We start from the raw sequence: 24,833 nt of genomic DNA, 5'->3' as shown, positions 1-24,833 counted from the left end.
TATTTTTATTCCGTCCAGAAAATAATGATATCCGGTTGAAACAGAAAAATTATTTTTTTCTAAATATTTAATTTTAGTGGAAAAATAATATTAAAGAATTGAATTAAAAAACATAATTACTGAAAGTTTGGAGAATATTATAAAAATTGATTTTTGTTAATTTAAATTTAAAACAAATGATTTAAAATATACACATGTGTATTGTGGCTGGAATCGTGCAAATCTTATTGATTTTTTGAAAAATAAAGAAAGTATATTTATTAGTTTTAAGAAAAATGTAATTGTCCTTTACGTGAAGCATTCAATCTTTGCTAAAGTGAAACGCAAAATAGTCTTGAAGAAACAGTCTTCCAAGAAAGCTTGGTTTTATTCAATATGTGTCAGTTGCTGTATTATAAAAAATAAAATATAATAATTTATCCTTACGCCTATATGGTCTTTTTGAAATTATATAAAATGTGTAACGTCGCATAAATCTTGCACGATAGCGGTCATCTATCTATAAAGATTTGGGAATTAATGCATGATGGTCACATCTACTTAGAAACGAATTAATTGAATTGGATTTATATCAAATTACGAAAACCAATGCAAGAATCCAAACAACAGACAGCTTTATCAAGCTACCACAATTTTTTTTTAATATTTTCATCTCAATTTCCGTTAAAAAAAATTGCAAAAAGAAGCATAAACACATCATGATTGATCTTCGTATCATAACTTTATGAACAGATAATGTAATGTAATGTCTTTATAATTTTTATAATATCCAGGCACACAGTTAAATCCATTTGATGAACAATGACATTCATTTTTTTATTTGAGGTAGATATTTTGATAACAGCCAAAATATTACCTACAATATGACACCTGATAACTGAGATAAAATGATATAAAAATATTATCACATTTAAACGCAGTTAGTCAGTTTTTGGGAGTCAGTTGGATGGCAGCGCTTTCTTATCAACTATATCCATTTATTTTCCATCACATTCTTTGCAACTCAAACACAAAATTAGTTGGAAAAAATAAAAAACACAGAATAAGAAATTTAAAAAATGGATTTGGTAAGTACCCATTTCCTTTTTTGTGTTTTAACAAATAAGTGAATTACGAAATATATTTATTTTTTGTATGTGTTGAAATAATTGGAAAACTGAAAACGATCTTCGAAAATTAAAATATGACAAAGAAAAAAAAAGTTTTTCTGGATAAAAAAGAATTGCAATTTGAAAGCATCGGAAAGTATTTGAATGAGTTGAAATTTTGATTATTCAATGGTTGTACTAGTATTTTTCCTTCAAATAAGATTGTTTGTACAACTTATCTTCAACATTATCATTTCGACTTATTTTCATTCATTTTATCTTTTCTAGAAATGTCCCATAATCTTGGTGTTGTTATCGTTCATATCCATTGTGAGTGGATATAAAATTTTATTTTTGGTGCCATTTTCGGGCCACTCACACTGGTTGCAACTACAAAATTTTGTAAAAGAGCTATTGAAACGAGGCCATGAAGTAACTGCAATTGTTAATTATCCAATCAATAACTTTAAATCACCGAATTACACTGAGATTCTGATTGATCCGCCTTTCAATATGTCTACAATTCGTAAGATTATCATTATTTAAGCTGTTGAATATTTGAAAAATGCAAATACTTTCTATGTCATAGTTTCACAAGAGGAAGCTCAACAACGCTCTGACGAAAGCTATTTTGAAAAGATTCGATCCTTTGATAAATTTTGTACAGAATCTGGTGAATATGGACTGAATCATTCAAATGTTCAAAAAATCATACACAGTGAAGATTTAAAATTTGATTTGGTCATTAATTCGGACTTCTATCATGAGAGTTGGTTTATGTTCGCCTACAAATTCAATGCACCATTCATTTCGATTTGTCCTTATGAATATTCGGATTCCTTTGATCGTGCTATGGGTCTATTGACACCTATATCGCATGTTCCGAATAGGTTTCTTCCGTATGGTGATGATATGTCGTATTTAGAACGCGTTCATAATGTCATTGTATCGGCATATGAGTGGGCGTTTCGAAATTGGGTTTTATTACCAAAACAAAATGCAATCGCACAACGTTACTTTGGCCATCTCGCAAGTAGGTTTTGATTCATTGTTCTTATCTTAATGTAAAATTTGCATTTCAAATACATAACATTTATATTGTTTGTTTAGAACCTGGACTGCCATTACCAAACGTCGGAGACTTTTATCAAAATATCTCTATGATTTTTGTCAATTCGCATCCAAGTATTTCAAAGCCACGACCGCTTATGCCGGGCATTATACAAGTAAAAACAAAATAAAAAAATAAAAATATAAAACAAATGTTACAAATATAAAACATGTTTTTTCTAGTATGGCGGAGCACATATCAAACCACCGAAACCATTGCCAGCGGATTTACAACAATTCTTAGACGATTCAAAGTATGGAGTAGTTTTCTTCTCTCTTGGTTCACATTTACAAAGGTTTGTGTCCATGTTGTGCAAAAAACGTCTTTTCGAACAAAACATTAATCAATTTCCTTTTATAAAGCTCCAAACTGCCAAAGGAAAAAATCGACATATTTGTAAATGCACTGGGAAAATTGAAACAACGTGTCATTTGGAAATTCGAAAATGAATCATATAAAGTACCGCCAAATATTTTAATTCGAAAATGGTTACCACAAAGCGATATATTGGCGCATCCAAATGTTGTACTATTTATAGCACACGGAGGTATGGCTAATGAAATCATTTTCAGGATCTATTATTTGTATAATACAATATTTTTAAATAATCAAAAATAATTTTGAAAAAAAATCTGTTTTTTTACAGGGATTTCGGGATTATTTGAAGGTGAATTATTATTAGTATTCGATTGAATTGGATTATAAATTGTGTATATAAATTCAGGAACGGCTCGCGGTGTACCGATGATGTTCATTCCGTTTTTCGCTGATCAACAGAGAAATGCATTGAAATCAGTGGCCAGCGGAAATGCATTGTCACTAGAATTTTCAAAATTGACATCCGAATTATTTGAGGCGACATTGCAAGAGATGATCAACAATAAAGCCTATCTTAATCGTGCCAAAGAGCTGGCAGTACTTTTCAACGATAATTTGATGCATCCGTTGGATGAAGCGATATTTTGGATTGAATACGTGATACGATCAAAAGGGGCAAAACACTTGAAGTCATACGCTGTGAATATGTCTTGGTTCTCTTACTTACTCCTTGACATTTTCATTATTCCGGTAATTGCGATTTTTATTATTTATCTCGCACTAAAATCGATCTCCAAATCGTTTATTTCAAGCGACAACAAAAAACGCAAGAAGATAAAAACAAAAAAGACAAATTGAATAAAAATCAAAGAACAAATTTCATGAAAAATAAACATCACAATTTCATAATTTTTATGTAGGAATTTTATTTTATTATATGGATAATATTAAATGGATTAATGTTTCACATAAAGTAATGTACGTATATAAATATGCGAGATATTTGTATTCTATTTCATTTTTTTTAGCTAAAATGAATTTAAATCGAAGATGATTTTCAAATAAATTTAAAATGCATGAAAAAGAGTAAAATTTTTAATTAAACTCATACACTTGCTGGATTTCTTTAATGTGTCTAAGGAGTTCTATTGATTCCATAATTTTAATTACGTCTATTCGCAATTTCAAGTAATTTTTTTCAAGAATAACATCCAATTGTAGTATGATTAAATATAAAAACATAGCCAATACAATATTTATGTGTCTCTTTTTTTCATTTCGGTCATTTTAGCGGTGCGAAACGATTTAAAACGTGCATAGCTGCAATCTACTGCTAATTAAAACTTAGTATAGTATTCTTTCTACTGTATTTACATCTATAGAGAGAGATGATATTTGTTATAAACTCTTTCTTTCTCTTTCTCTTTCTCTCTATCTCTCTATCTCTCTCGGTCATCCCAATCAATTAAATCAAATGTTAAATATCAATATTTTAACTGAAAACCCTAAGAAGTAGTTTTGCTTTTATTATATAGTTAATTATTATTTAATATTCACTGTTGTTGTTGTTGTTCGGTTTGTGGGGCGCCATTTTTCTTGATCGCATCAATTTGTGACATAATTTTCAAAGCCGGTCCCAATTTAATTTTCATCGTATTCACCAAATGATTTTCATTGAGCAATACAAGTGCTTGCCCGTCAATTTCATGGTTGGCAAAATCTTCAGCATAATCACTGTAACCAGCCAAACTGCGAATATAATCGCATACCTCTTCCACGGACCATTTAACCAAAAATGAAATCGGTTCATCTTGATCATCGGCATCGTTTGAAATTTCCATAGGCGTTGATTCGCATGGTTTTTTACCGTTGCCATTTGCATCGGTCGATCCCATTGAGCTGGTGTCGCTTGTGGTGCCATTCGTTGAAGCCGACGATGAAGTTGGCGACGGCAATGATTTTGGCGATACCGAACCATTTGTTGTGCCATTTTCATTACGAATGCGCAATTGTTTGTGGTCACCATTTTGTTGTGATGTTGGTATTGCACCAGCCTTGGCCGCCTTTGAACAGGTTTTCGAACAGTACTGTTTATGCTTAAGTTTTCCTTTGCTATCTTTTTTGCCACATTGTACACAAGTCGAACGATCTGGCGTGCCTGCAGCCGGTTTGTCCGGTGACGATGTGTTGCGACGTTTTGATGGCGGTTCATCGGAATCGTCTGAGTATCGTTGTCGTGTAACTGGGAATGGTTCGGTTCCCTCTTGAATAACATGACCGGCAATGACATGAGTTAAAACATTTGGTTTGATCATTGCTTTTGGCAACAAACCTTTATCATTTTTGAGGAGATTCAATGTAGCTGGAATTGTTGGTGGCTGTGTATTGTTCGTTGAATTTCCATTCATTGTTGCTGATTTATCTTCATTGGCTGACGTTTGAACATTTTGTGTTGATGATGTTGTTGTTGTTGACAATGAATTGGCCGATTGTTTTTCACTTGGTTTTGGCGACTCTGCTGGTTTTGGACTTTCAACTTTTTTCGGACTGGTTTTACTCATTGAAATCGTTAGCTTTGGAGTTGCTGAACGTGATTTATTTGATTCTTCGGCTTTTGAATTTTCCACCCTTTTGGGGCTTGGCTTACTCGCCGGAATTGTTATTGTGGTTTTGATTGAATCTGCGCAAAACAAAAATGTTCACATTAAAATCACAATTTATTGAAAATTCTATTAAAAATGAAAAAAGAAATTGTAAATATGTACCGGTTGTTTTAACTTTCGGTGTAGTTATTGATGCTGATGAGGATGTGATTGTGATTGTTCCGGATCCAGTGGTTATAGTTGAATTGGCCATTGAATAGGTCGCATTCGATTCTGCAACACTTGTTTTCTGTGTTTCGTCAGTTTTTGATGTGATTTTTTCATCTTTTGAAATATTTGCAGTGCTATTGGAAAGAATACCGGACGTTGCAGCACTGTATGATAGCGATGTCATGGCAGCCAATGGATTTGGTGGTGGCTGAAGTGTTATACTTTGTTGTTGTCCAATTGGACTGCTGAGATTTTGCATTGCATTCAACGGTGATGATGTGTTGCCGCCGATCGATACCATTGTCATAATTGGACGATTATCAAGTGTTCCCTGACTTTGAGCCACACTCTGTTGACCGACCAGAATCTGTTTCGGCTGTTGAATTGTAATTTGTGAAATGCCATTTGCTTGGCTTGTATTCAAACTGTTTTGAGCTTGTTGCAATGCCATTTGCTGTTGCGATTGCATGATTTGATTTTGAATTTGTTGTTGCTCCTGTTGATTCACAAATTGGGCTTGTGCCTGTCCAGCCAATTGAAGTGATTGCAATTGCATTTGCTGTGGTATCACTTGGATTTGATTCGGCTGCTGCAAAAAGAATAGAAAAACATTTAATTTCACATTCAATTCGTTAATTATTTATTCAAAAAAAGAGATCGGCTGCTTATTACCTGCTGCAAAAATGCAGTTTGTTGTTGTTTTGGCATATTCATTGTCGATATCATTTGTGTTCCATTATTGTTCATGACCACCACTTTACTGCCAGCTGATGTTACAATTTGGTGCAACGTTTGATTGCCGGGTAGTAATTTTGTTTGATTTCCAGCATCGGTTTTGAGATTGGTTACAGCCGGTCGAACATTCGGTGGCTTTGTACGTAGTTTTGCATTCTTTTGTCCAACGATCACTTGATTTTGATTGGCCGATGTTTGGGTCGACACGGAACTCGCCTGATTCGGGCGAATTGTTTGATTTGCACCTTGCGGCAGTAGTGTTGGTGTACGCGTTGGTGTTTGCTGTTTCGGCGTTAGATTATCGGTTACCAATCGTTTGTTTGGGGTGGACTGAATATTTGTTTGTTGATTCTGCAACAAAATTAGCGAATTAATTGATTAAATTATTGAAATTAAACGAAAAATTAAATTTAAACTTACAATAGTCTGTTGCACCGCATTTTGTTGCGCTTGTTGTTGTTGCTGCTGCTGTTGCTGTTGTTGCTGTTGTTGTTGTTGTTGTTGTTGTTGTTGCTGCTGCTGCTGCTGTTGTTGTTGTTGACTTTGAGCATTTTGTTGAGTAGTAGTTTGAATTTGTGCTTGTGGTGCTTGTGCTTGAACTTGCTGTTGTTGATTTTGTTGTGACGGAGCCGCTTGAGCTTGAATTGTTTGTGTTTGTGGAATAAGCATGCCTTGTGTTCCATCTGGCCGAATGAAAATTTGATTTTGGAATTGTGGTGGCAAGCCATTTGTTGCGGTAATCCATTGCGGGAATGATGTACTTTGAAGCCACTGAAATGTAAAAAAAATCATTGATTTATGAGTTTGTGTGTGTGTGTGATTAAATTAGTCATTGTTGCTGAATAAAATTTACATACCGGTGCAGCGAATTGCATTTGTTGTCCGCCTGGCTGTTGAATTTGATTTATAATTTGTGCCGTTGTTGGTGATATTTGAACACATTGCTGATTTTGTTGTGTATTTGCCTGTGCTGCTGTGATTTGTGTTTGGCCACCTGAATTAACGGTGTTTGACTTTTGAACGACCTTCTGTTGTTGGTTAAAATTCTTCATTTCAGTTTGTTGATTTTTAGCGGCAATCGTGCCATTGTTTTGTGACGTTGCAGTTGTCATTGGTAAAATGTTTTGTTGTTGCTGCTGTTGTTGTTGCTGTTGTTGTTGCTGTTGCTGCTGCTGCTGTTGTTGTTGTAGCTGTTGTGGATTTGTGAATACTTGGAATAATGTTTGCGATTGATTGCCGGTTGGCAATGTATATGCTGAGCTGAATGCTTGCGAATTGCCTAGCACCGATTTTCCTTGTGCGGTCGCTATCATTTGCGGTGTAATTTGACCGCCTTGTAATGGCTTTCCAGCAGCGATCACTTGAATTTGTGGCTGTTGATTGAAACTTTGCTGAATTAAATTTGGCATCAGCACCTGTTGGCCGTAAATTGTTTGCAAATAGGCTGGATTTTGAATTGGTTGCTGAACAACTTGAACGCTTCGATTCCATTCGGCTGGCAATTGCCCATTTTGCAATTGAAGCGGTGGCATCGTTGTCATCGTTGTCGATGTTTGTTGTTGATGTTCACCTGTCAAATTCATATTATTATTAGATTAAACATTGAAACGGCGAGTAAGTACGCAAATTCTTGTCACCGAGAATTCACCTTGTTGCTTTAAGAGCTTAAATCGATATGTCGAAATGTAATGTCAAAAAAAATCCCACTTACCATTGACATATTTAATGCCCATCGTGCCATTGTTTTGCGTTTGATGTTGTGAACTGGCCGTGTCAATCAATTGCATTTGCTGTACTTGAGCTGCTGCGGCGGCTTGATTTTGCTCTTGTATATGTTTATTCAATTGTTCTTGTATGGAGTTGCCTTGATTTTGTGGAAATTCTTGTTTCACCTGGATGGTCGGTGCGAATGCTTGTTGCAATTGAAATTGATGTAATTGCTGTAATTGTTCCGCTGAAAGTTGCAATGTTGACAGTTGCTGTGTCGAATTTGAAACTTGTCCTTTATCCATTTTCGTATGATGATGATGAATTGTTGTTTCGCTAATAGTTACGCCAGCTTTTTGTGCTAATGTTTCCAAGCACTTTAATGGTCGTTCGTTTAAAATCGAAGCGATCGGTAGTTTGGGAATTAAATTTTGATTGTTCAACGATGGAACGATTTTTCGATTAGCACTTTTTGATGTGGTCGGCGTATTTGGTTTAATTTGAATATCGCCACCACCAACTTTCGGCCGTTCCGATGAATTCGATTTAACTATTGGATTTGGCGTTGTTGTCGAATTACTCGGCGATTGACTCACACTTTCCAATGATTTACGCGGTTTTATGTTCGAATTGTCCTTCAACGGGCCCAAATTCGAAGTATTATTATTGCTGTTTGTGCTGTTGTTATTATTATTAGCACCGGAATTTTTCAGTTTTTCCTCTTCCTCTTGCTTTTGAAGATTATTGTAGTGAGCCGATCTAAAAATTAAAAAGAAACACAAATAATGGTTTAAAAAAAATATGATCATAATTGATTGAGGAAGTTTGTTGTTTAAATTAAAGCCCTAAGATTATTGCTGAAAAAAGGACGGCTGTTTTTATAAAATAATAATCGCCTTGTATTCATTTATTGCTTACAAATTTATTATGACTACTTAGGCTGAGATTTCTTTTTTTTTTTTTTTGAATCATCAATTTTCCCCCACGATTTTGCACTGTCGAATGCAACAAATAGCAGCAAACCGTATTCATTTATGTTAAAAACACTGAAAGATTTTTACGATTTGCAACACCCAATTTCGATTAAATAACATAATAAACGAAGACAACGCAAGCGAGCGAAAGAGAACAAACAATAAATAACAATGTGACGATGGTATCTCATCGTCCCCTGCAACGTATAGTGCATTTTGTTGTAAACGGACGATGAAACACGATGCGAAACACATTTAGTCACATAAACGAACGCAAATCGGAATTGTGTGCCAGGAAATTCGACTATTTTAAATGCAGTTTCGTATCAGAAAACTAACATATATCTGAATCGGGCCTGCAAACATTACTACAAAAAGTCAACACAAATTCCTTACATTCATCCATTGCAAATATGTTGCTGGAACTCTTTTTTTTCGATTTGTGTCGTTGAGTTGCTGATAAAAATTTATTAAATTCGATAAAATTCGTTGAACAAGCGTTTTAAAGATTCTTTTGAAAATGGTCTCTTTATTTTCGGTTGAAAAAAAAAACGCATGTGCATTTTTGCAATGCATTGACACCGAATGAATGAGCAAAACAGAATCGAAAATGAAGAGCCATCGACACAGAGAGCAAAAAAAAAACTTAACAACAACAATTCTGTTTATATGTGTGCGTGCTTGATAAGTGGATTGAATTGAGTCCTGAAACCCTGGTGCGTGTGTTTTTTGTTCGTCTCTTGCATTCTCACTCTCGTTCACACAGACACAAGTTCCGATATTTTACCCTATAACAGAAAATGTGCATGAAATAACAGTGAACGTATAAGAAGAAATTTGCCATAAGCATTGCACTGTGGCTGTGACACTCTCAATGTGTCGCATAGTTGAATATATTGAATTTCACATTATTCACATTTGAACTGGCACAAACACAGCACACAATGGAATTGTACGGGAAAAATTGCAAACAAAAGCAACGATCAACGTACCACTGACAAGAGAGAGAAAAAATACTGTACTATGCAGAAACAAACTAAGAGACACACATCGTGTGCATGTGGACAAGAACATAATGCCGATCGACGAGCAATTTAAAAAAAAAATTAAACATAGAAGTACAGGACATAGAAGATACGAAATACACAATTAGTATGTATCTGATCTTTTCATTTCTATTGAACGTTTCAATATATACTGAACGTGCCAGAGCCAGAGAGAGTATTAAAAATAATAATAATGAAAAACAGCATTAAATTGTTATAGCCAAGAAGATGACAAAAAAAATGTTCGTATAATGACGATTAGTACATGTACATACGGCGAAAATGAACAAAATACGTCGAAACAGCCGGACCCATGTCATAAACAGTGCAAAGAAAAGAGAAACACAAATGCCAAGCGCACATTACCAACCAAAAGCCGAAATCGAATACAGCTCAATTTTTTTCTTTTCGTTCAACAAAAACTGCATTAGGCGAAACACAAAATATTATAAACTCGAGGGGAATTGGTGAGTGAGAGGCGACCAACGTAATGAAAAATGAACGTGCATCATCATCGATAAAAGAAGAGAAGAAAAAAAAATGTATATGCTGGCTTTAGATTACGATGAAATAATGAGCCCTGCAGAAAGAGGGAGAGAAAGAATGTGTGGTAGTGTGCGGTAGAGAGAGGGAGAGAGACAGAGCAAGAACGAATGAAAGAAGCACAAATGCATAGACTCATTGAATACCATGGATAGATTGGTAGAAAATGATGTGAAGAAAGAATTGATGGCAAAGCGATGTAGAGAAGAGAGCACAGCAAAAATGAAAGAATCGATTGATGTATATACGGTGATATAGCATGAACCGGCTGCCGAAAAAGGAAGCAGAGAATCGAAAGAGCGAGGAAAATAAAACAGATTGCATTGAATTTCGAAATGAAACGCACACACAAGAATGATGATGAAAAAAAAAATGAATGTGCGCCGACTGTTATGCTTGTTCGAGGGATTTTTCGAATGCATGAGGGGAATAAATTGTGCGCTATGAACAGAATGAATGTTGCTGAGTCGTTCGTTCGTTCTTTCATTTGGATTTCTTTTTTTTTCTCTGTTGCTGTTTTTGTACTCTCTCCCTCATTCTTTCTGTGCCTGTTCAACATTTTTACGGTAACATATAAACATGGCGACAGAGATAATCACCATATTTGTACAGCATTAGCCGTTGAACGAGTAAGTTGTTCTTGAGCACATTGTGTAATCGTTCCATCCCTCTCGCGCTAAGTTTTCGGTTTGTGCCCAAACATGCGTACACATACCATCCCGAATTTTTGTTGTACGCCTAAAATAACATTAATGAATTGCTGCTCGTTCAATATAACAACAGCCTCACTATTCAAAATGAGTGGAACCCAAACGCATCTCAACGGCAATAATAAATAGGCGAACGCTAAAGGCATATATACAATGCTATTTGAAATTAATAGGACGGCATCGCCATAGCAACGTTTCACATTTAAATGTACACACTTTTTTTCCAGTCGAAAAGAGTCGCTTGCTCACATCAATGTGGCCAATTCACTCGCTATATTGACATCGAGATATTTTGTTGGGATTCGTGATGGTGTTACGAGATACGGTGAGCGTACAACCTTTGTCGAACGCAACTTTTTCAATGGTTCATGGAGAATTGATGTGAAAAAGGAAGAGAAGAGCAAAATGTTCAGCGAATGTATTTCGTTTTTATTATTACTTTCGACACGGAATTTTGGTGTTTTTAGTAGAAGGGTAATTTTTTTTGTCTTTATTTTAGTTTCCATTCGTTTTGTATGCCGTTTATTGCTGCAAACGAAATTTATTTGTATGTTGCTGTTGTGTTTTTTTATTTTATTTAAGAAACCACTTTGCAAACACACAACGCTTGATTGGTATGAAATTCGAAATGCAAAATGACAGAAGTACGGTTTGGAATTCAGTTAAAATCGAGTATGTGTGTACGTACAAATGCTTTCTGTTTACATAAGTGGTATTTGCTGCTTATGAGCCATTCGGTTGGTTTATGTGCACATAAACTTTTCTCTCTTTAGGTACATGATTGTGGTCGGTTTGAATTTCGGATGCCGCACCGAAGTTTTTACTTCGGTTTTGTGAACACATTTCCAATATTTATTCAGGAAACCAGCTAATTTTTTTTTGTTCATTCTTTTATTCTCACTCTCTGACAGATAGATTTCTCTTCTACTCTCGACTGTACTTGTCAGTCAATATTAAAAATCCAGAGAATGAATACCGCAATCTGTTACAAAGTCGAACATTTCAATTCGAAATATAATTGAATCTCATTTTATTATTTTTATTTGGAAAATTTTATTCACTTTGATTCTTTTCAATCTAATTCGCTCGTAAGAGAGTTTTTATTTAACCGGAACCGCAGGAGACAGTTTTTTAGTCCAATTCGAAATACAATTTTTTATATGTAATATAACCTTATATATACATAAAGTGATATTAATATTTTGTATTTACATAGAAATCGTTCCCTATTGCATATTGTTTATTTACCAACAGCGAGAATGAGAGATAGAGGAATAAAACATGCTACCTTTGTGTGTATAAGGGTTCAACTGTGGGATTATATACACTTAGATATGGGTTTGTATATATACATAGGAGTGTGAATACATAGCATGTCACGTTTATGTGCTAGATAAAAAGGAAAGAGCTCAACGACGATAAGTGCTAGATGGATGGATCGAAATATTATTATTTATATTTTTTTTCACTAGACGTGAACAATACGCGTATATACTTTTTTGTTGGAATTTTTTTACATATTGATTTTATATTAAAAATACATAAACAGAGAAACTCTAGTATAAATAAAATATTTGACAGTACATGTCAATTGCAATATGCACACAGACACTGGCCGTGATTATAATCGCAACCCTTTCTTTTTAAACTTTTTCAACGAAAAAATTCTTTCGATTGAATTGTAACGGTAATTTTATCTGTGTTGTTTAATGGGCAAATTTTAAAACCGAACGGTGTTGAATTTTTAATCCAATATAAATGGGACGAGCATTTTTCGTAAAACTGTCGACTTTTAGTAGACGAGAAGAGAGCAACGGAGGGAGGCCGACTAATGTAATTGCTTGTAATCTTCGGCACGTTGAAAGTGCTTAAGCATTGAAATGTGTGGCTTGTATCCATGGCAAATAATGCACTGTGACATTGGCATGGATATAAATCCACAGCTGATTAAAATTCTAAATTTTAATTTTCCAAAAATGTTCGAGCATTTTCAAGTTCCACACAATTTCATTGGGAATATCTCAAAATGATATAAACGGATAGAGAATATCCTGCATAATAGACAAGATCAAAACATGTACAAATCAAAGGCAAAAGAGCATTCTTCGTGCTATTTAATATTTAGTTTAAAAGAAAATTCTTCAACATCCAAAGACAAATGGTGCAAAAAAGTGTATGGAAAATTCCATTGCAAATGAGCAACATTGAAAGGATGCGTTCTCCTTGTAAACTTATATGATTTATCGACTTTTGTTCAATGTTCGTTTGCAAAAATCCGTATGAAAGCAAAAAAGTACATTTTTCATGTTTTGTGAATTTCACGGTATTAATGTTTGGCAACAAAAGAATGTGTGTTCTCTTCATCCTCTATCTGTCGACTGAACCATCATGTCTGGTTTGAAGTTTTGTGACAATGTAATCCAGTGGTTTGGCTCATTTGTTATTGTTTTTTTTTTCTTCTCGATATACTTTGGAGAAAACGAAAAAAATAACATGTGAGTTAAACTAAACGGCTGCTATTGTGGCATGTGAATGAGACACATATTTTCAAATGAAGCACGAATACCATACGAATAAATGGATTCGAACACAATCAAACATGCATATATCGTTGAATGTCTGACGTTTTGAAAATTTGTGTATGCGCATTTACAAACTGAGCATAAACATTCACTGTCGTACAGATTGCAAACATGCACACTTCCACACTCGCATAGCGAACGAATTGGATAAAGAAGATGTAGAAGAAGAAGAAGTCGTCGATGCTTTCTATGTGTCGCGCGAGAACGACAGCAACACACCGTATGTCAATATTAGATAGCTGTGCAGTTCGACTACAACACAACATCGTGTGGTACATTAATAAACAAGTCGTTGTGTACGGCGCTTTTTTGTGTGTTTTCGTTGGAAGAAAACCGGTTATACTATTATGCTGTGTGCTTTTTGCGCTCGTTCGAATGAAAGGAGAACAAAATCGCACACAAAAAACGATGTAAAAGAAATTGACAAGAACCAGAAAGAGGAGGAAAAAAAGCAGAGAGGAAAAGAGGTAAAAACAACACACATTTACGCGCTTTTAAAATAGTTATTATGAATCGGCCGGAATATTTATGTGATGTTTTCACATTTACAGCTTCTTAAACCAACTTATATGGATAAATTCGATCTTGCGTCCATTTAATTGAACGCGATTGGATTTGTTTTGTGCATTCGGTCGGAAACAAAGGCAAAATGAAAAGAAAACAAACAAAGTATTTCCACGAATCGAACTGATAAATTTAAAGAAATGAAATCAATTAAAGAAACCAATGAAATATGCTAAGGAAAAGGAAAATCTTGAATGAAATGAAAAACTGAACTTTTAATTTAAAAATTAAAATAAAAGGAAAATAACTTAAAAAATACCTTTTTGTATAAAAACGACCATTTCTGCGTTGTTCCATATTAATATGAAATTGTGTGGGTTTCGGTAAATAATAAATTGCAAAACTCTGTATTGGTTACATTCAAATGATCAATTTTGGTGATTCGATCAAATTGTTTACAAACCATCGTTCTATTCATATAAACTTTACACAATTGTTATCTTTTCCAATTATTTAAAAATGAAATTGTTTGTATACATTTTTCTTTTTAAATTCGACGTGTAAAATAAAAAACAGCTGAATGAAAATGTTTCGATGTAAACAAAGAACAATATCAACGATTTAATTCAGTATATCGGTGATAACAAAAACAAAACCACAACGAAACAACAACAAAAAAAACGGCTGTTTATTGTGACTCACTTTTTTCTCAGAAATACTTTTCGTATCTCATAAATGTTTTTTTTACGACGAGTTTAATTCACTGGTGTGGCTTTGAAAACTTTCAGTATGAAAAATCGTCAAAATTGTAAAAATCCTTGAAAGTCACTGAATTTTTGCTAAATATTTTTTTTATAACCTTTTCGTTGTCTAAAGACACATAATCCGTTCACTGGGTTTATATTTTTTTTTGTGGCACAAAGAATGTCTGCATGTAAAAAATTCACAAACGATTCAGTTACACTCTCCGAAATTTGACACAAAAACAAGTATGAGCAAAAAAGGCAAATTTATCATACAAACGGAAGATGAAAAGAGCGTACATCAATACGCTTATACGTCTTGTTACGAACGAGTTCTAAACACAACTGAATCGCATACATACTTTGAGATTCGCAAACAACGGCAACAGCGGTAACAGCAGCAGCAGCAGTAGTACTTCTTCATATGCTCTCTCTCTGTGTTGATATATATATATATACACATACAAATATGTAAATAGCTATAGTTTTCATGTATGTGTGTGAAGGCATAAAAACGGCTTTTGAAGCACAAACATGCATAAACGGTCCCAAGAGACGAGAGAATATATTGTAAAAATGCAGTATTTTTTTTTATTACCCGCTTCAACCGAAAGAGATATACAACACGCTGTTACCATATAGAGCGGTACATGAGCGACAAGAACATGTTTCGTTTGTTAAATACGGCTCAGAAAATACCAAAAACAACAACAACATGAAACCTTTTTTTTGTGATGCCGTAGAGTGTGTGTGCAACTTAATAGGTTTATGTGAAGGAGCACCTTCTTTTATTCGGTCTGTGTGTGCGCATGTACAACGATTGCCGCCTCAAACTCTTATCCATTAAAAGCAAATACAAATACATAGCCATCAAAATAATCCTGATACAAACACGGTATAAGGGCACAATGAACTTCGATCCCAAACACATACATACGTGTGTCGGTTCTATACGGTTGACAACATGTTTTTCTCTCATTTAAAATTCGTAGCCTGGATGTCGTATTTATGCTTCTTCTTTTTCTTTATATCCAATATACACATTTTATAATTCCCCTGGCGTATGTATGAGTGCGAGTGTACGATGTCGTGAATGTTTTTTTTTTCTCTACTCTCATCATAGCCGTCAGCCTGGTGGTAATGGTGGGATCGAAGCAAATGAAAAAGCATCGAATAACAAGCAACACAACGATACCAAATCGAAAAAAATATATATTATACCTTATATTGCAGAGTGAAAACATTAATTTTGTGCTGAAAGAACGAAGCGATGTTACCATTGGAGCGAACAAACTAAGCACATATACGATGCTGTTGCAATGTGTATGTGCATGTCATTTAAATGGTCATCATTGTATGGGTGAAATGTATTCGATTTGATGTTTTATTCGATATTTAATGAAAAAAAAGGGAGACTATTTTGATATTAGATTGGGCTTAGGCTTTATTATAGAAACTGGAATTAATGCTGTTCCGTTGTCGCTGTCGCTGTTTGCTGCTGCTTCATGTGCACAATTTCAAATGACAAAAACATCTGGCGCAAACTCACACACATTTTTATTACATTTTATTTTGGGTGTGTGTGTTGGTGACCCGACAGCTCCTTATTACATTGGATATTGAATATGTTGAAACGAACCGCACATTCATATAGTTTATCTTTAAGACATATCATTCGATGGATTTTGTGATTTGAAGTTGATGTTGAGTTTCAGGGCTTGTTTATCGTATGCATATGCTTCAAGCAACGTCATTCACAATGAGATTTGTGGAAGAGACGCGAATTCAACGATTTATATGAAGGATATGAACGAAACGACATGAAAATTGAGTTGTTAAATGAAGCGGTACGTGTGGATAGATCACACGTCAGATGGAATAAAAGAGAAAAAAAGGGAATATCAGAAGATGCCGCTTTATAATTTGAACTGCTTCATAAAATGAATGCTAAAGCAAACCGACTGATGATGATTATTCTATTTTCGTCTATTATACACTGTCCGAACGCTTTGTTCACATCTCTTCAATCCCCACCAAAAACATATTTTTTTAAATGTTTGTATGTGTAAGAGACCAGCATAAATTTACCCGCTGTCAACGTATCACCGTAACTAATAAATGCAATCTCTCATTTACATGTCAAGCAATGACAGGCATATGCGGCTCGATTCGACCAACCAATGAGTTTATGTGCGCCAACTGGATTTGTTTTTTCTTCTATTTTGCGTATATCAGCTCTCTCTCCATTCGACTCATGTGACCTCCTTGAATTGCGTGAAAGCATCGCAGAATTCATTTTCAAGTAAGCGCGTTCGCCGAAAGCGCGCGTGCGAGTCACTTGATTTACGATGCTGACCCATTTGCTTTCGAAGTCATAAAATCTTCAACGCAACATAAAATCAAGCGGTTTTTCAAAACCAACAAAGAGTTCACAGACGATTCTGATTTGCCAATTGTTGCACGTTTCGTCAAATTTTATGAAGATTTTTTTTTTCGAAATGCTTCAAATATGAGTGCCATACGATTTCAAAGAAAGAAACATAATTGCTATAATTGATGTAATCTAGAAAATTGGGTATGGCACTGCCAAGCCATTTTCCAATTGAATAAAAAAAAGACTTCAAAGACTCATAACACGAACACAACTTGTATAGAGTGATTTTGTTTCAATAATTAAAATTTCAACAGCTCGTGTAATAATTTATGGTTGTTCGGCTGTTTCGGTAAATGAATTGGATTGGTGCATTTATTAATAATTCATCGGCGAAAGAGGCGAACAAATGAATGTACATGGCAATATAGTCGAACCATGCAAGGTACTACAATTTTACCCGGTTTCAGCAATAAATACATCGGGCATTCATAATAATTACAAATAAAATACAGTCATTTTCATGTAGTCAGAAATAAATGCAGAAGAAAAAGAACGCAAGCGAGAGAAAAAATAAATATTTAAAAAAAAATGCGCGCCGCGTGTAACCGTGTGCCCTCATTGTAATTTAACAAAATGAAATATACCAATCCGAACACAAGAGTTGCGTGACAACCACAACTTATGCAGAGAAAAAAAAACACATATATGACTGCAATTCAATTCCACACACCAACCGCCACAAAAGATCACACAGCGCACGTTCGCACAAAACAAAAGCCAACAATAAAAAAAAAACAAAAGAGGAAAAAAAATACTGACTGCAAAAGCAAATAATAAACAGATACATATATAAAAAGTTGGCAGCAGAAACATCGACATATTTATGCGGTTGAAATAAATGTGAAATACGAATCGACGAACGCAATTTAAATACCAAATCAAAATGTAGCGAATGAGTTGAGAAGGCGAAAACAAAACGAACGCACCAAGTCGAATATGATTTGGTTTGGCAATATTGCCACATTAAATGCTCACATTGATGTCGTATATGTACTCATACATGCAACGTCGTATGCCGTTTACAATAGCGAATAAAAAACAACATAAAAGAAATCGTGGGCAAAGTGCCGTCTCAAAACAGCGAAACTCAACTGAAACACCGACGAAAAGAGAGAGAAAGAGAAATGGAGAAAAATGAACGAAACATTCAATATAATTGAAGAATGAGAAACAAAGAGAAAACAGCGACAGCAATTTATTATTATTGTATTTATTTTTTGATTCTCGCCTGCTTTTTTTTTGTCATGTCTATCCCTCTTTTCTCGTCACTACTCCGCTCCGCTTATCATCTATCTATGTTCACCCACAGCACACAAAACACTCACACTTGCACACACACACATACAAATTTTATGGCAACGTTTCATTTGCTCACACACACATCAATCGTCTCGCGAGCGCGATAACAAGACCCACAGCGATTTGATTTTTCAAGTGAAACGAAAGAAGAAGGAAAAAAAAACAACAACATGCACGATTGCTTTGTGGCGATAAGGAGAGCAAATATATGTGCACATTCGAGTGTGGCTGTGCTTGCGTGCGCAACCATTTGAATTATTTAACCATAATGTGTATAGTGCACACATTGCTTGTGTATAATTTTTTGATTACTGGTTGTTGTTGTCGCTGTCGCTGCCACACAGTTTCTTTTTCGCTTCAAAATTCGTCTGCCTTAATGAGTTTTATCGTTTCTTCTCTTTTTCACTTCTTCGCTTCTATACCATTTTCTCGTCTTATTCGCTTTGGCATTCGAACGCATTTGCAAAGTGCTCGTATCATTTTTATTGCCCGTTCGCTTGAAAGCGTTGATATATATTATGTTGTTTTATGCTCTGTTTTGTACTCTTCTTCGCTTCTCGACTATCGTTTGGATACATCGTGTATATATGAGAAAATGCGCCTGCGTATATCCACAACGTTGCCACAATTTAAACATCATCAACGCTCAACAATTCAAACGACGAACGCAAATTGCCTGCACACCGATTCGTCACTCACTCTCCGAATAATATTCGGTGCTCTTTGTATGAAAGCAAAAAAAACTCCGACACTGGGATGCTTAGCGGTTGAAACAATGAAAGATGTCTTTTTATCGATAATAAATTATGTGACCGAAACGTCAATGCGAAATGTATTATTATACAGTTTAGAATCAGCAGTCGGTCTTGTGCTCGGCATGGATTGTGGCTTTTTTCTTGTAAGGAATATGTATTCAGATGAAGTCAAGTTGAAATAATCTTCATACTTTAATAGACAGCACCGCATTTCGAGGCGCTAATGGATTGTCTTTGAATTTTTTTTTTTATTCACATCGATATAATTGTATATGATAATCAGACAAAATAACACAAACAGGTATTACGAGTTCGATTTTATTTTCAAAAATAAGATGTTCCATTTCATAAATCGATAATAATATCGTAGATTCATTATGAATGGCGTAAGTAGAGATATTTTCAATACTTGACTGGTCTACTTGAATTATAATCGGATTTGAGATGGAAATGAAATCTAATCGATATTGAAAAAGGTGATTGACAGATTGATTTGAGATTTTTAAGAGAAAAGCAATAAAATTCAATCGATTGTCTCAATTTGGGCATGCAAGAATGATTTTTATTGGTAATTTTGGTCTAATTTATTTGTTGCTTCCGATGCTTGGCAACCCAATTGAGTATTGACATTTTCACTTGAAATTGAATATAATATGGATTTCTTCCGCCAAAAATATAAAAATAAAGCGCCCATATTTGGCTGAACAATGATGATTTCATACAGTTTTTTTGGTCAATTGCAGACCATTTTGAATTACATCGATTGTTAAATAACATTTAAAAAATGGAAGAATGCTTGAGTTTTGTTGGCATGATTTATGCTTAATCGTCATTTCTTATGGCATTCCATTGGAGACATTAAAAATTTCAAAGAAAAAAAAAAATGAAATTCATTCATTGAGTAAAAATTTCCATATCGCCCCACTCAAGAATTTGACTTCGAAAAATACTCTTTTGTCCGTAAATGAAATTGAAAAAAAAAAAATCCAAAGAAATAAACATATACACAGAAACCGTATAAGCAACGCGTATTATCAAAAGGTCATAAAATACAAATACTGCTATTCAAATCATAACTGAGAAGTTAATTCGACAGCTATCAATCAAATCGACTCATTCTATTGTAAATTTCTTCATTTTATTTCATTCTCCAAATACATTGACACTTATCGCAGCTCGCGGTATGATTCGTTCGATTGAGCGTGCACACAATCTCAATCTTTTATCATCGCGAGAATTCGTAGCAGTTAAATCGTCTATACATAGAATCGCTTGTATTCGGAGATTTTAATTGTTCTATTGAATTATAGTGTCGTATTATGTTCAAATATAGACATTATCTCATTATTGACATGATCCGCCCACCGCTTTGTTGTTGTTGCTATTGTTGGCACACAAGAAATTTCGAATGGGCATGCCTTGATGCGAAGCGCGCGAAACGATTTCTCTTCGGTATATGGAGGGGATGAACGAAGTTGTTGTAACAACTAACACGCCCAATTCTCTTGTTTTCGTAGTCGCTGTGCTATGTGTGGAACGCGTTCAAAATGAACACACGAACCAACAATGAACAAAGTCATACGATGCGTCGGTACCGGCGACAGCAGCAGCTGTATTACTATGTATGCGGCCACTGCTACAAAAGCACAAAACGTTCTCCGAATCAAACATGCGCACATCAATACCAACATACATGTCACATATAACCGTCTCTTTTGCGTCCATTTTGTTTTTATATTTTCATCTCGTTTTCGATTCGAACAAAATGCCTATTTTCTATACTGAGCAACAGCAACAGCTCCGAATAATATTTCGAACCAATCTTGGGCTTTCTGTTTTATGTTCACGTATCGCATCAACCGTTCACAGCGAACTGTTGAATAAATACTGTGTAGTATGACGCAGGGTTGGCCAAAGAAAATGGCTGTTTTATATTTCGTAAAACTCTTGAACTGAAAACCAAACGCATATTTCGAACGCTCAACACAATTTCGAAATTTAATATTTTTAAATTTTTTGCGCCAATGTTCGACAATAATAATGATATAAATACTTTTTGTTTGATTTTTTTTAGCATGTTGGCATTTTTAAAAGCATAATTTTACCAAAAATCGAATGAGATTGTTATAGAATTGGAAATTCGTTCAATTTTAACGAATCAACCACGCAAATTCCACTTAATTTAATGGTTGTAATATCCAAATAGGTAGAATATTTTGTAGATTCAGTGGGTTGAATCTCTTTTCCATGGGAATCTCGAGTGAATGGATGATAGGTTGGTTATTAACATCTATATTTAGTGTTTCAATGAAGCATAATAAGAAAATTGGCGGGTGACGCACTTGAACTACGCGCGTACGGCCAGGTTACTGAATATCAATGGCGAATAAAATTCTCTTGTTTTTATCGCTATGGATCAAAAATCACTTGAGACAAGATTATTCGTGGGAAAATGTATAAATACATTATTCTCAGATTCGAAAAGAGAGAAAACCTTATCTACCTAAGAATTGATACCTTTAATCCCGTTTCAACAAAATAACTTGATAAATACATTTTTAATATATATTTATTTTGATTTTCATTCATGAATTTTTCCGTGAAACGTGGTTAATCCAAACATACTTCAGCCCAAACAATTGAAAGCATTAAGAGTCATCAGCTTTCATTATGATGCAATGAACAAGAATCTTTCATATATTACTGTGCGATTTTCTGTTGTTTTCAGAGTAATATATATACAAAATCAGTCGCCACTTGAATCAGCGCGTTACTTATGAAAGAAGTGTATTGAATTCGTGGCGTACGAGAGAAAGAAAACGTTCTATTAATTAAGTTTCATTTCAGAAGTAATTGACACCATTTGGTTTATCGCCACGCGAATACGATTATTATGTGTTGTGTCAGTTTGTGCAACGAAACATGATTACGAACGGAGTGAGTGCGCAAATTTTTTTTAATTAAAGAGGTGAGACGAAATTACCGATAAGAGTGCATAGCGTCCAGTGTCTGTGAAACAAGCAGTTTTCTCGTATACAGTGCAAGAAGAACACAATATGCATTTGGAGCACAAATTGCCTTTATTTGTAAGTGGTTCACGTTTTCTGTCGTAGCATTCGCCGTCGAAGAGTTCATATTTCAGATGTGTTTTTAAACTGGTTTCCATATTCGTATGCATTTCATTTCTGGGAATGCGTTCGCTCGTATGCTTTCGGCCACTCGGCATATTCTATGACTTTGAATATATTAGTGGTCTCTGGAGAGCCGTTTTACATTGTTTTGAAGCATTCTCAAAGCACTTTGGCAGAATTGAAAATTATTGCAGCAGAATTGTAAAGTGTTGCATTGTTACATGGAATGGATGAATGACATTATTTCAGATGAAATTCAATTGCGATTTTCAATGCTATCGTGATTTTATTTATTTTACAAAAAAAAAGTTTTCCATCATTTTTTTTTAATTTACAAAATAAAATGAATATTTGCGATGGAACTGCATATTACACGAGAATATTCGTTTCGATTCCCCTTTTCAACATTTCATTAAAACGAATGTGAAAAATGAACGGCGTTGTTCTTCTTTGGGTCGCGTATTTTTGCATGGGCGTTAAATATTGTTGTGAGTGATTCGTGAGTAGAGTTTGAGGGAAAAGTGATTACACTTTGTAATGGCAATGATTTGGGGTATGGTGCGTTTGACAATCGCAAGAGGATTTATCTGTTTGAATTCAGTTTATAGACTGTTGCATGGAATTCATGGATTGTGCTCGAAGAGGTATGGGTTTGGTTTGGTATAATGCGGAAAATAAGCAAGCTGAACAGATTACCATTTGTTTGTTAAGTATTTTACTTTTACGTTACACTCCCCATCTTGGTTCTTTCGGTCGGGTTTCGTTATGGTAGAGAACTGGGTTCCTTTGGCAAATGTACGGGTTGCATGCTTTGCATTTGTATACACAGCGATTGCGTGTAGGTTATAGAGTGAGGAATAGTACACTTTTACTGTTTGAGTACGTTTATAAGATTTCGTACGTGCTCGTTTCGGTGTGATTTATGAGTCGGTCACCTTTGTACGATTTGACCAGAAGAAAGGTCATGGCATTTGATATTTTTTCGCTTCATTTATAAATATTCGGTGTTAGTTTTCATTCAAATATGATTGTTCATTTGCATGATTTTTTTCAATGGGTTCTTTGATTTGTGCATATTTATTTACAATTATATGCATTCTAATGCAAATTATTTTTAAAATTTATTTTTGTTGTTGTTGTCAATTCAAAGTTTTATCGATGTGAATTTGAAGGTGATCCATTGTTTGTTCAAAATAGTCTGGTATTTCGAGTTTTATGAACTTTTCACTTAGACCGCCTTATCTGTTCGAGTATGCCGAGAATGCCGAGAAGGTTGTGTTGGTATCATAAACAAATTTCGATATTCTATCCGTGGATGTATGATATACACAATATGCACACGGTTGTATGAATAGCAGCAAAGCGATGTCTACAACGTTTACTGCTGATGATGTTCGGGAACAAAGACGACCATGTATAGGTGTATGGGTGTGTGTGTGTGTGCTCGCACATACGACAACCATTTCGCTTGCACAGCATCGTGCCATGCCGTTTGCGCGCATTGCGGGTATTGAAACGGTTGCTTATCGCCTTCGGGTACATACATGTTTCCGTTGATGCGAACAAGAGCGAACAAGATAGGATGATTATCGTACTGGTGCACCACGTATCGTTTGCAAGTATTTATAGAATTTGATTTTTATTTTACGATGAAAAAAGCAACGCGAACGCGCAAGAAACAAACACGATGCGTATGCATATTGCATATATAGCAATAAACGCATCACATTTTCTATATGCTTAGGTGGCAGTGTGGGTTTTTAAAGCGAATAAAATAAAAGCATTGAACAGCAAATAATTCGGATAGAGTGTATTCACTGTTTGTGAAATGCAAAAAAGAATACCAAGTGAGCAGCAATTTTGTGTAATCATCGCATATACTTAAATATGTACGATGAAACAATGGAATTGATGATGCATTCGTTTGCACGATTCGTACGTGCTAGATGAATGTGACGATATTTTTACATGCCGCAAAAGGCACTAATTATTGCAACGGCGAAAAAGTTGCGAGACAAGTTAAAACCGCGACATCCAATTAAGATTCAGATAGCATTCGAAAGTTTTCGAGGTTTTTCTGGTTTTAATTAGCAATGAAGCCAATTTTCTATTATTTGGCGGACTAAGAAAATGAAAAATTGAACAATGCCAGAGATACGTATATTATTTAAATGGTTCTGCAAGTAAATCAATGAAAATGCTCGAAACGTAATTCATAAATCGAAAAAATGTGATGATAAATCCGAATTTTAACAAGGAATTATTGAGTAAGGTCATGAAAAATCAGTACTGAAACTCAATCATACAGTTGGAAGTCTTCAATCGAAAAGAAGTCGAAAA

At 34.7% G+C, this 24,833-nt stretch overlaps 2 protein-coding genes across 4 annotated transcripts; one reads left to right on the top strand and one right to left on the bottom strand.

Moving 5' to 3' along the window:
• Window positions 1-941: 941 nt before the first annotated feature.
• Window positions 942-3,430, top strand: LOC116339910 (UDP-glucuronosyltransferase 2B15-like). Its single transcript, XM_031766009.1, has 8 exons — window positions 942-1,067; window positions 1,377-1,614; window positions 1,678-2,121; window positions 2,199-2,314; window positions 2,382-2,494; window positions 2,562-2,746; window positions 2,846-2,866; window positions 2,924-3,430. Exons 1-8 carry the CDS (start codon window positions 1,059-1,061, stop codon window positions 3,373-3,375), a joined length of 1,578 nt encoding a protein of 525 aa, XP_031621869.1. The 5' UTR covers window positions 942-1,058; the 3' UTR covers window positions 3,376-3,430.
• Window positions 3,419-14,696, bottom strand: LOC116339908 (polyhomeotic-proximal chromatin protein-like). Of its 3 annotated transcripts, XM_031766008.1 has the most exons (8): window positions 14,451-14,695; window positions 7,777-8,531; window positions 6,923-7,635; window positions 6,486-6,836; window positions 6,003-6,416; window positions 5,283-5,919; window positions 4,850-5,197; window positions 3,419-4,780 (listed from the first exon to the last, which is right to left on the bottom strand). In XM_031766008.1, exons 1-8 carry the CDS (start codon window positions 14,486-14,488, stop codon window positions 4,071-4,073), a joined length of 3,966 nt encoding a protein of 1,321 aa, XP_031621868.1. In that variant the 5' UTR covers window positions 14,489-14,695; the 3' UTR covers window positions 3,419-4,070. The 3 variants fall into 3 exon arrangements, with proteins under 3 accessions (XP_031621868.1, XP_031621867.1, XP_031621866.1); XM_031766007.1 differs by having other exon boundaries at window positions 3,419-5,197; window positions 5,283-5,916; window positions 14,451-14,696; XM_031766006.1 differs by having other exon boundaries at window positions 3,419-5,197; window positions 14,451-14,691.
• Between the last annotated feature and the right edge of the window lie 10,137 nt (window positions 14,697-24,833).

Source organism: Contarinia nasturtii, unplaced genomic scaffold (assembly GCF_009176525.2).
Source record: "Contarinia nasturtii isolate CC-2019 unplaced genomic scaffold, AAFC_CNas_1.1 Cnas_scaffold_533, whole genome shotgun sequence".
NCBI classification, from domain to species: domain Eukaryota; kingdom Metazoa; phylum Arthropoda; class Insecta; order Diptera; family Cecidomyiidae; genus Contarinia; species Contarinia nasturtii.
Note: the sequence above shows the minus strand (reverse complement) of the source record. Positions and strands in the feature narration are given on the sequence as shown.